Source organism: Temnothorax curvispinosus, unplaced genomic scaffold (genome assembly GCF_003070985.1).
Source record: "Temnothorax curvispinosus isolate PA1 unplaced genomic scaffold, ASM307098v1 QBEX01011522.1, whole genome shotgun sequence".
Taxonomy (NCBI): domain Eukaryota; kingdom Metazoa; phylum Arthropoda; class Insecta; order Hymenoptera; family Formicidae; genus Temnothorax; species Temnothorax curvispinosus.
The window spans coordinates 34,925-47,462 of NW_020221302.1; the positions used below are offsets into that span (position 1 = coordinate 34,925).

A 12,538-nucleotide genomic window follows, 5' to 3' on the forward strand; every position below is an offset into this window, starting at 1 on the left:
CATCAGTAGTCTACACTACTTTCTCAAGCATTCCACTGCGCTTTTAGGAACAAATATGCGATCGGTAGATTGTGTGAGAAGAGTAGTTCCTGATTTATAATTAACGAGAAAGAAGAAGATTCCATCACTCATAACGTGATGGAAAGTACTCACTTAAGCATTTAACTTTTTATAGATGGAACATCGATGACGAAGAAAAAGTAATACAACGTGTTTCCTTTTCGTTGCATTGTTCCATGAGACGAAAAAAACTCTACAATGGGAACACCTGATATACGCATGTATACACTGAATGTACATCGAAAAAGCGTATCACATTGCCAATTTTTCATAACGTGTCATATTTCACACTCATCTTTTTAAAAATCGTGCATTACGTGAACAAAATAATGTCACCAATGAAGTCTGCGTGTACAGCAATGAATTATGATAATTATCTGGGGCCATTCTGGTATGGCAAAAATCGGTTTGTTTCACAATCGACTGCTCTTCACCGAGTTGCAAAATTATTGAATTCGCAATGGTACTATTTTTTGAAAATTCTTTATTACTGACTTGAGTTTAATTTTACAACAATGTGATACTTGAAATCATATTTTACATTTATACATTTAACTGAAAATGTAACGAAAGTACCCGGATGGCTTTTCACGCTTGTTTATATATATGTACATAAACAATATATATAATTTACATATTATCTATATTTATATACATATATATAAACAAAGTAATCACACACATCACGCTTTGTTATAATATTAAATGTTCCAACGATTTATGCCAGGCGAGAAAGAGACGAGAATCCTCGCCCGTTTTTTGTACATCAGCTATAGTGAAGTCAGCGGTATAATATTGTATATATTATATTGTAATAAAGAAATTGCATTGACAATAATTATATGTACGTCAATATAGCCTGGAGTCTCTCTGCCTCGTTGTCCGTAGAACTTGTGTACGCTCGACAAATATATATATATATATATATATATATATATATATATATATACACATATATATATATACGGTTTGCAACATATTTTATTTGATATCTCATAACGTGTACGTATATATTCCTCTCATCCCACAGATCGGCGAGCGTAACATTTGTACATATAGATATAAAGATCATCGTGTTTGCGAGCACGCTTTCGCGATACGAATTGTTATCTCACACGTACTCAAACGCAAAATCTTATAATTGACCGTAATCGTAGAAATTTTTCGGCGTAAGCCTTGTGTGCCAAGGTGATACGCCAAATCAAAGCGATTACTCGCGAAGTTACAGTATCGTAGCTCTCCCTCAAATCTCTCCAAAGAAATACATCCAAAAAAGTTATTTCATACACAAATCATATGTTACAGCATATATTTACAGGAATCGGAACCGACATTCAGGTCCTTCTTTTATCATACATAATTATTGACATTATTACTTTCACGTGTAACAAATATTTCCGTTGAGTTAAACGCTGCTTATCAAGACCACAATTAGAATCCTTGTGTCAATAAAAGCGTATTACATGCAGAACATACAAACAGTTATGATCCAGACCATTTATTGCATTATGTTTGCAATGCGTATCATTTACATAAACGCAAACGCCTAGCTTCTTGTGTTAACGTAGTCTTTCGGATAAATCCTCAAAATTCTGTACATATATAAAATACAAATATATATGTAAATAATGTAAATATACACACATACACACGTTATTTTATACAGAGCATAAATCCCATCGAGCGCGGTGTCGCTTGTCGTTGAGATTAAAAAGAAAATGCAACAAGATACTCTTTGGAATCCGACGTAGCAGTTTTATGTCCAAATATAACAACGGAGATGTTTACTTAACGGCGACAAGAAGCACTTTATTGTATTAGTGTTCGTGAGCTACGTTTGGAATGTGTGCGATTTAATTTTTATATTCCACGCACGTGTATTATTTTCTATTATACAACATATTTTAAGCATATTCTATGTTTACATATGCACACGTCCGCGGCCTGAATCGTTAATTTTATTGATCTTTGGTAAAATCATTTTTCATCGTTCACAATCTAAGATATAAATTTTTAAGATGAAAATTTCCCTTATTATTCGTTCGTTTCTATTTGTTCTACATAGATCAAGTTTCAAGCGACGCCTATAACGCTTTGTCTTATATTCATCTTGTATGTATATACGTGACGTGTCACAATATCAGACAGGAAGACAAGAGACTGTGTAAATTCATATTCTTTATGTTATACTTTTAAAAATTTATTTAACTCATAATTAACGGGGTATTCGAGTTTCGTTGAACTTTTATCGCGTCGGACGCACTTCGCTGTTGTTCTTAGAATATCGAATAGAATAGAATGCCACACGTATTAACTTCCAACTTCTCCAATTTATCGCACCAGCGCTTTATCGTCACTCGATCGTCCGATAGGGAAGGATGATCTTTTCGTGACTCGACTTAAGAAACAGACATCAGTTGCATTTCAAGTTCGACGTTCAAGTATTTATACATATATATTCGTGCAAAAAATTTATTCGTGGCATCTATATCACAGTATAGTCTATATACTGTATATATATGTACATATACACAAATAATTACCATTTCGATGCTCGATAACGTAAAACGCTTCTAAAAAAATCCCTTCGCCACTGATTCAGTTTTGTACTCAAGACAAAGGCAGATCTCGGATAATTTCCCACGATATATCTTTTTCTCAGACATCGTTCGACATTTTTTACAAAAATACAGTAATATCTCTTGTTAATAAATATCTCTCGCTAATAGAGTTTGAGCAGTCAACGAATAAGGCTTTGTATCGTTTTTCTTTTCTCAGCAGCGCATGTAATGACTGCTGTGCTTCGCAAAAAGATATACTATTCTATTCCGTTTGCTCTTTCTCATCCGCTTCACACGTTTCCCTAATCAACACGAGTCTGTTGAGTCGACTGTTAAACCTGTCCACCGTTAATATCTGGACGTTTTTCAGTCTTACGTTAAAAAATTTAAATTATGGTAAATATTTATAAACTTAGTATAAGTATTTATGAACTGTTTATAAAACTTATGAATTCCTTTCTTTCTTCGACTTTTAGAATTTTATTGAATTTTATTTCCGTCAAACATTTATCAACACAAAAAAAAAGAAAGAAAATTATCTTCTTTTATTTTGACAAAAAAAAAATAAATAAAAAAAGATTATTAAAAAACACATTTTTATTTAATATAACAATGCACAAGTGTTTAAATAATTAAAAATAAAAGGCAAAAAGATTACTTTTAATCTAACTCGGTTCACTTACTATCCAAAAACTCAAGTTATAAGATGTTAAACTATGAAAAATGTCTCAGAATATTAATGGACAGATCTAATCTAAGTGTCGCAATTACTGCAGGCCGCGAATCAGATTATCGACATATAATCTTCGCGTAGGAGAATACCGATATAATCGACGTTGAATCTTCAAGTACCGGTCGTATCATTCTTCTTTCCTTTCAGCAGGAACACATCCATATTATCCTTGCCCTTGACGTACACCTGCCCGCGCGGCTCGAATTCATATCGTTCCGACAGAACGTCCAAGCAATTGCTGGCCATCTGTATCCTGCCGGCGACCCCGGTGGAGTCCATTCGCGACGCTATGTTGACCGCGTCGCCCCAAATATCGTAATACAGCTTGGTAGCGCCGATCACGCCAGCCGTGACATCGCCGTAGTTGTAGCCGATTCGCAGAATCAGCTTGAAACCCAACAAGTCCCGATTGAAATCGTATATCACTTTGTGCATCGCCACGGCGAAGTCCAACAGTTGGAACAGATGCGTGTACTCGTGCTCGCTCTGCTGCCTCACCTGCGGATTCAGACCGCTCGCAGCCATGAAGGTGCTGCCGATCGTCTTGATCTTCTCGACATTTACGTACTCCGGCCTCTCCAGCAGCTCGTCGAAATCGCCTATGAGCTCGTTGAGCACACGCAGGTACTCCTTACCGCCCAGATACGACTCGTCGTACAGCTCGTTGAAGTTGACGATACTGGCGAAGATGATGCCCACGGACTTGTGATTCTGCGAATATTTGGCGGTGGTCTTGAGCTGATCAGCCACGTACTTAGGTATGATGTTATGTAGCAGCCAGTCGGCCTGATTCTTCATTGACTGCACGCGCGTCTTGTCGCGCGCTGCCACCGCGTTGCCGTGGAAGGACAATCGATAACTGATCTCAAACTCGCGATTTAGGAACCAGACCAGCAGCAATAGCAACACCATATCCAAATATATCTCCGAATTGTACAATCTCTCATTATAGCTGGTGTAAGATATCCCACGAGTCGTAGGCGACGCTTCTCGCTCTCCTGTATATTTCGCGACTGGCGATGGCGGTCTCGTTGAAGCGGTAGTGGCGAGAAAATCCCTCGTACCGTTTGGAAAGTTCCCACCTTTCAGTTCGCTCGCAAGCGATTTGATAAGATTCGGATGCAGCGCGCCTAACTGCATCAACTGCGAGTCGTTGATACGATTGTTGCCACTGCTGATACTATTATTACTACTGAGATTCTCCCGATATGGTGATATGTGAGTCACCACAAGACATATGAACAGTATACCGGTGAGTGTGACCAGCAGATTTTTCATCCAACAATTGAGCTGCGTGAAGTTACAGAAGTGGACTAGTCCGACAAAGATCAAGTAGCTGTAGTAATACTCGAAGTTGTTGAGGCTCCGAAAGCTGTTGCATGTGAAATTCAGCAAGATGGAAATAATCGGCAGACCGACCAAGACCGCGCCGCACACGTGCCACGGATACCACCGGGAGAAAAACTTAAAGATCTTCGGCGTGAACGTCGCGTGAGCCGTGTTCGAATAGAGAAGTCGACGGATGCAGAGCGACACCGCGATCACTTGAACGGTGATGGCGAGCACGGAGAATATTATATAATAAATCGTCGGTTTGCACAAAAGGAACAACGAGACTGTGATAGCCGTGTAAACCAGGGCAGATATCAAAATGTCAAAGTACGTGTTGAATCTCGAGGTGGCTAAGGTAGGTGGGTTATCGCCCATGCTCTCGTTGGCCTTGTGCGCATTCTCTCGGTACTCCTTCTCCATTTCCTTGTTCTTGAAGAAGAGAGTGACGCTCGACAATGGTGGTTTGACAAAATATGAACGCTGAGAGCTCACGTTGTCTTGGACGCACCTTCAAGAAGATAAATCTTTAAAAAGAACATCCATCGCAATTTGTAAGGTGTGCCGAGGAATGATTTGTCTCACCTAATTAACTGGAGATCGGATTGCTTCCGTAATTTATGAAAGCACGCGCCAAATGTATCAGTTATCATCGGAGGGAACAGATAAGGGGGCACCGATGACGAAGGTTCGTGAGTGGAGTTTAACGTCGAACTAGAAGTATAATAGCCACTGACCCTGTGTCCCAATAGATCACCTTGGGTTATGCCATTCATAAGGAACAACTGCAAAGTCATAAAAAAAAACATGATAAAGCAATGTATTGAGTGGTGTAAAAGAATTCTGGAAAATATACCAGATTTACAAAAAACGTACCTGCTGTTGTATACTGCTTCGCCTGCTATTGCTCTTGATACCGGAATCTTTTCTACTGCAAATGGAAGAAGCATTACTAATCGGCTCTTGACCAGATAATAAAGGACTAGAAGGTACAGGATTCGGATCCATTTCAACGCCGTTGTTCAGAGGGACCTGCGAAGCGATCGTAAGCACTAATCAATCATAAAGTAAGTCACTATTAGCAAAGAAGGCAAAGAACTACTAACCCGTCTAAATCCATTGCATTCTTCGTACGTCTGAATATCGGGTTTCGCTCGCGCCATAGCGATATTTCTTCCCTCTTCGATCTCCAGAGGTGTCATTTCCTCGGTTGTCCGTTGTCTCTGCAGATATCTCCACCGCTTATGCCGCACTTTCTTCTTGCCGTAGCTAGCGGTGGACGTCGGACTCTTGTTTGAGTCCTCCTTCTCGTCCGTGATGTCACCGTCGTTCTCGGAATCCAAAATACTAGGCAAGGAATTAGCCTTCATCCTGTAATTGCTCGCGTTCGTGACCATATGGAGATAATGACTTCGCGGTTTGGCCTGATTGTTGCACGACGCCAGGCGATTCCGCGATTGCATCAATGGCGAAATGCTCTTGGGTGATGTGACGTTCGTGATAAATTGATTCACGAAATCCGATTTACGGGCTCTAATGAAGTAAGTTTTTACCCCTGAAACGATGAAAGATTCACGCGTGTAATATAAAATTCAGATCTCCGTTACTCTTTTCTCCTCTTCTTCTTTTCTTCACATTATTTTACTTACCATTGACTACTTCTCCATTTTCCGTAATGTACTGGTCTCCCAGAAATCTCAAAGTATTTTCACTCAGATGTACACGGCCGGGCTTTCCCGTGCTCTCCAATTTATTTGCTAAAGTCACATCATTCGACCAAACGTCAAATTTGAATCTCTTCGTGCCCACAATTCCACAGAGTATGGTGCCTGTGTGCACACCCACTCTCATGTTCACGCCCTCGCGTCTTTCGATGTCGAATTGCTTGATAGCTTCGATCATGGCTATTAGAATGCAATTCATAACATTAATTTCACAATTGAGATCAAGCTGATAATGCTCATAATGTATATAATAATGTGCCACCTACCTAGCCCCATTTCTATGCAACATTTTGCATGATCGGACCTTGGTTCCGGACATCCGCTTACGCAGTAGTAGCAGTCTCCCAATGTGGAGATCTTTTCGCAACCGTGATGTTCGCATAGATCATCAAAACGTTCGAACAGATCGTTCAGAATGCCCACTAATTCCTCCGCGGTTTTGTTCGAGCTCATCCTAGTAAATCCGACGATATCGGCAAACAGGATACTGACGTCCTCCATCGAGAGCATGTTGAATGGGCGAAACAACGAACGAATGTCAGTGTTATTGGACGGTATCGAGCCCTTTTTCAGAGAGTCCTCTCGCTCTCTCTCGCGCTCGCTCTCCTCCATGAGCCAATCCGCGACCTTTGGCGGCATGACAGAGTGTATCATTTTCTCCTTCAGTTGTTTTTCCATTTCCAGTTGTCGACGGACCAGCAGGGATTGGCCGACTTTCATAAACGTACCGCGCATTCTCACGAAGGTCATTATCAAAATATGCATGCCTATCAAATGAATACAAATCTGCATCAAGATCCTTATTGCGAGATTCGTGGAGAAGTCAATATCATCGGCGAATAAGTTATCGTTAGCATAATTATCTACTGGCGATGAATTTACGGTGGAATTAATAGCGGTTATCATTGATGGGACGCTAGAATTTAATCTCGTTAAAACATTCGTGTCGCTTAGGGCATCGTGTAATCGTTGAGCCACCGTTTCTGAGTATCTCGGTCCGACATTCATCGTGTCTCTGCCTTCACGCAATCTCGATATCGCCTCTGTACTAATTGCTGTAGTAAAATCACTAATATTACGTATCACATTCTGTAGACCAGCAACATTTAGAGGATCCTTTAGAGACGAATGCATAAGTACTGACGCTTTCTCTTCCTCCGCTGTCGTATTATTAATTCCTGAAGTATCGTTTTGTACAATTCGTTCGCTCGTGTAAAATCTTTGTCGTGCGTCCTTCGAGCCATACAAATAGGCAGTCAGGAACTCAAACATGAATGAGTACAGCGTGGATATCCCCACGCAGGCGTAGAGTGGCATCGGCAGCACTGTATAAATGACTAATAAGATCTCGGAGCACAAGGCGAAGTGTCCGACCAAAGTCAATCCGTCCACGTGAGGCGGTACCAAGGCAAGGAAGAGTAAGGACAGGAAACAGAGTGTTGATGCAACTCCCAGGGAAGTCGGTAATACGTAGGATTTGTAGTAGTCTGTGTGTGTTAAATAAAAGACAGCCGAAACCATAATGCCGACGATACCAAAAACACCCGCTATTGCCGCCCATGTCGATGTATCATTCTCTACCCCGATTATCACAAAATACGTCAGCCACGATAAGGACACTAGCAACATGTACGTAAGAGCGTACCTGCAAAAAAATAATAATCAATCAGAACCCTTTCTATTTCTAATTGTAAACAGATTGTAATCAAAGTACTAATGATTAGTCCAATAATAATGTTTCCTAATCATGTACATATCACATATGTATAGCAATCATGCACTCGTTATATAAATAATAATATATTAGTACAAACCGAAATCTTAATCTAATTTGAGGAAAGGCACTTCTCCTATACTGTTCCTCGAGGATTTCCGAATCGAATCTGGGATTCCACCAGGAACGCGGTGCTGCGCGTTCAAACGGCACAGGTAAACTGATACCGCAACATCCCAATCCCTGGCTACTATGTGCCAGATATGTTTGTATGTATGGTGCCAGAGATATGTGAATCTCGTCCTCGGCATCTTCGCTATCCTTCGCCCGGGTAAAGCTGACAGACGAGCCACGCTTCCGTTCCAATTGAGGAGTCATATTGACAATCTGACAGAATTCAAAAAGTCACTATAGTGTTCTGAAATTATATCATTCAAGTAATGGCAAAACAAAAGGCAAATAAATCACAAGCATCAATCAGAAACAGAAGGAATGTTCAAAATGTTTAATGAATTAAATAATTAACTTAATTTAAAAAATGTATGTACAGTTTAGCTTGACAAAACAATTATTACCTTATTTTTATGTCACGAAATTAATTGATAAACTTAGATAAATCTATATATTTCTTTTCTGATATATATTGTATAAAATGTGTCTATGAACTGAGGAACATGAACACTATATATACATATATATCCATATCCAATTATCCTATTGAGTAGTGTCTATAAATATTATGCAGCTTGAACTATTGACATATGTGTTATCATTCTGTTGCAACTACAATAAGCAGCTGCTACTAATAATACCGTGCATAACACACGCTATTTAATGAATGCCACCAACGAAGACTCCCCAATCCGCATACTTTTTTTAATTCACTTAGGCTATATATTATCACAACAAGAGACATGCAACGCTAAATTGAAATTTCCACAAACAAGAAATTTATGCAATTTAAAAAGACACGTTCAACAATATCCATTCCGGAGCGGTTCGAGCCTTTTGGCTGATAATTTGTATGAGAAAAACGGAGCATCCCTCGCGTCTCGCGAGGCCTAACATTTCACGCGCGTCGACGACGATCGCGGAGCACCTCGCGCGAGGTACTTCCTCGTTTCGCGTTACGTTGGACGCGAGACTGTACGGAATTGTCAACTTCTACGAATTGTCAACTTCAATGTCAACTCGCGCGTCAAGTACTCGCGAGGCGAGTCACGCGCGCGAAACCCAATGGCAACGGCGCGACAAGACTTACCGCTTACCGCCAGACGTGGGATTACCGTCGGTTAGGGGCGAGAACGCCGGAGAATATGAGGAATCATCATCCTCCTCCTCGCTGACATCGGAGATCGGAGGTGTCTCGCGGGAATCAGCTAGTGTCGCGGGACGCCATTTTTTTCGCGGCTCTCCTTCAGCGGCGCCGTCGCGGCGGAGGGGTGGGGGAGACTGGGGGGGAGAGCGCGGCCGGGCCTCCTCGGTGAGGGTTGGCGAGGGTCGACGCCGAGAGGCGCGCGGCGGGCGGATTGTCGCGCGGATGCGAAAAAAAAGAGAGAAAAAAGTAGCGAAGGAATCACGCGTTCTCGTCGACGTTGCCGAGACGTTCTCCGCTGCGACGTTCCGCAGCCATTTTGAATCCCGTCAGCGGGGTGGGGACGACAACCTGGTGAATGACGTTTACATTCCTCCCTCGCGGATCGAAGATCGAACCGCGAACGTCGATCGGAAAACCGACGGTGAACCGATAACGGTGATTCTGAAAAAATTAAAAAAAAAATAGGTAGAGAGAAAACGACGATCTCGGTGATAACGTAGGAACTTTTTTCGTCGGGAGCCTCCCTTTCGTCAGGGCGGTTTTCATTCCGCTACGCGGCCAATCGCAGGCGAGAACTCTCCCGACGAAACTGTTCGCATTGGTCACTAGGTGCGGAGCCAATCCGGAGCTTGACGGAGAGAACGATTTAAAAAAACGCGCGGGAATCAAGCTAAACAAATATGTATATCTATAAACACTCGTAAAAATTGTAATTTTGTAAATATAATTAATACTGAAGTGATAATAATGAACTCAATTAGAGAGGAAAACGACATTTACGGTCCGGACTGGATCTTGATAGCCTAATATAATAATATTGTGTGAATAATTATATATATATATATATATATACGTAATATTTTTTGCAATAAATTCTTTACAGTAATTTAATAAGGATGCTTATTAGCATCAAAATTTAAATCGATTTAATCAAATATTGATTGTGAATTTATACTGTTTCAACTAGAAGTTGTGTTTCAAAACCCGGCAAAAAATCGATTTACGAGTTTGGAAAAAGTATACAAAATTCATACAGTCATACAATATTATTATTATTATTAAGCTATACCAAGATTCAGTCTAACCATAAAGCGTTTTTCTCTTTAATTGTATATCAAAATGATCGCGTGCTCTTCAATTATTTTATTAATAATAATAAACATATTTCGCAAGACAAATTTTGTACAATTTAATTTCATTTATGTAATATATATTTTATTGAGATGTGGATTTTATAAAAATTTCCGGCGCAGACAAGGAAAGAGCTAATCAGACCCAGCATTCAACCTGTTGAAACATATAACATTTTATTGACTTAATCAAATATACAATTTGATTATCTCTTTTGTGGGCAAGTGTTCCACAATTTTGTTTGATCAGCGCGCGCACTCGCAAGATCGCGCGATCAACCGCGACCTCGATTGATCGACGGCGCCGAATTGTCAACAACCGGCGTGAAGGTAACCGCGCTTTCGCGCTCGCGAGGTTGGCCACAGGTTGGCCTGGGTTGGCCATCGTATGAACTTGATGTCGCCGACGCGCACTTGCGGATTCGTGGCATCGAAAGCGCGTCGTGCACCGTGCACGTGCCACGTAGTACGGGACATGACGGCGTTCGCCGATTGAATTAGATCGTCGATCATTCACGGATACGATCCCACCGAGGTAATCGGGGATCCGACGATCGTCGCGGATGAGAACCGTCGCGCAACCGCCGACCGGCCGTCGCCGTCGGGCGCCGTGCGCCGTATCCTGCATACGTGGCAGCGGCCGCGCGCCAATCGGAGACGCCGGCGGCCGATAGGCGTGGCTTGCGGCGCCTAGTACAGCTCGCTCCACGTCCGGCCGCCATAGTGCTTCGGGGAATCGAGCCGCGCGCGTGCGATTCCTGCTCCGTCGCGCTCGCTTTTTCCTCTCCGGCTCCGGTCTCCCTCTCTCTTTCTATCACTCCGTCTCGCCTCGTCTACGCGACACCCAGCCGTGCTGTCCGCAGCGAGGAGCGTGCCGATCCCGCGACGAAATCCTGGTCCGCGACCCCTTTCGCCGCGTCCGTCGCAGCACCCGCGTCTTGGAAATCAACGAGAATAAACACCCTCGGTAAGTGGTCGCGTCTCGCGTCGGCGTGCGTGCGTGCGTGCGTGCGCGCGAGACTCCCTCGCCGGGGGACAGAGAGAGAGAGCAACGGCGTGCCGGTCGCACCGTAACACCGTTAAACGTGCCACCGACGCACCGAATTTTGCCGGTCAGTCGTCACCAGTCGTCACGTCGTCAGTCCCCCGCGACGATGTCGATGACCCGCGCCCCGTAAATCCATATGCCGTTCCGCCAAATCATCGGCCGCGGTGTCGCGGCCCCCGGATTTACTCCGCACGCCCGTTCAACTGTGATTTGTTTCACTCCGCTCTCGCTCGGCCTGCACACGTATACACGTTCCACCGTTATCTTGGGATGCCCCACTGGGGTGTCTCAAGGACAAAGTCTCCGAGCGTCCTCGCGACCGGTCCGCTTTGCTTTCCACTAAAAAAAATTCAACGTGGAGCATCGTTACATTAACGATTTCTGGATTTTTTTCTCTCGATTTCTTATATACTCCTTTTATTTACCGTAACCGAACAAGAGATAGTTTTTCCCGTGATCAGATAGTGTTTTTTTTTTATCTTTTGATTCGTGTGGAATCTTAAAAAGCTTCCGACAGGTTTGAAGGGTAAACAACTACGTGGCCGAGTTGATACAGATAAGAAAATATTGTAAAAAAGAAATTTTTCTACGTCTGCCACAACCGATGACTGAGGATTGTAATTTATCTTATGTGACAGATTGATGCTTATAGTATGATAATTTTCTTACAGATAAAACAACCAAAGATGGATGTTCAGACGGGACTTGTGTACGTCGGCATTGTTGTCATCTCCGCTGCGGCCATCGCCTTCATCTTGATGTTTGGTACGAGAGAGAAATCTTACGAAGAAGCAATCGCCGAGCAGAGAAAGCTTCCTGATGATCTGCTGTCGAGTATGTCGATTAATTTATGCAATTTTGCCTGTAGAGTCAAATTTTCGCTTTGACGAGTCACTTTAACCTGTAATATAATCATTTTGA

The 12,538-nt window shown here is 42.3% G+C and overlaps 1 protein-coding gene and 1 long non-coding RNA gene across 3 annotated transcripts; one reads left to right on the forward strand and one right to left on the reverse strand.

The window, feature by feature from the left end:
* Window positions 1-3,197: 3,197 nt before the first annotated feature.
* Window positions 3,198-9,779, reverse strand: LOC112461632 (adenylate cyclase type 9-like). 2 transcript variants are annotated; one of them, XM_025026948.1, is made up of 8 exons: window positions 9,390-9,779; window positions 8,222-8,508; window positions 6,674-8,052; window positions 6,333-6,587; window positions 5,790-6,238; window positions 5,560-5,715; window positions 5,269-5,468; window positions 3,198-5,194 (listed from the first exon to the last, which is right to left on the reverse strand). In XM_025026948.1, the coding sequence occupies exons 2-8, from the start codon at window positions 8,497-8,499 to the stop codon at window positions 3,466-3,468; spliced, it is 4,446 nt and encodes a 1,481-aa protein (XP_024882716.1). In that variant the 5' UTR covers window positions 8,500-8,508; window positions 9,390-9,779; the 3' UTR covers window positions 3,198-3,465. The 2 variants fall into 2 exon arrangements, with proteins under 2 accessions (XP_024882716.1, XP_024882715.1); XM_025026947.1 differs by having other exon boundaries at window positions 9,383-9,779.
* Window positions 9,780-11,261: 1,482 nt separating this feature from the next.
* LOC112461635 lies at window positions 11,262-12,454 on the forward strand. The gene is made up of 2 exons (XR_003041574.1): window positions 11,262-11,536; window positions 12,289-12,454. It is a non-coding gene; the product is annotated as an uncharacterized LOC112461635 (long non-coding RNA).
* Window positions 12,455-12,538: the final 84 nt, after the last annotated feature.

What these genes read in the sequence shown, in the direction of transcription:
- LOC112461632 (XM_025026948.1), bottom strand. Translation starts at nt 8,499, where the DNA reads ATGACTCCTCAATTGGAACGGAAGCGTGGCTCGTCTGTCAGCTTTACC. An exon ending in AAATGGAGAAGTAGTCAATG is followed by an intron (nt 6,239 to 6,332) that starts GTAAGTAAAATA and finishes TCATCGTTTCAG; the next exon opens with GGGTAAAAACTTACTTCATT. An exon ending in AATGCAATGGATTTAGACGG is followed by an intron (nt 5,716 to 5,789) that starts GTTAGTAGTTCT and finishes ATCGCTTCGCAG; the next exon opens with GTCCCTCTGAACAACGGCGT.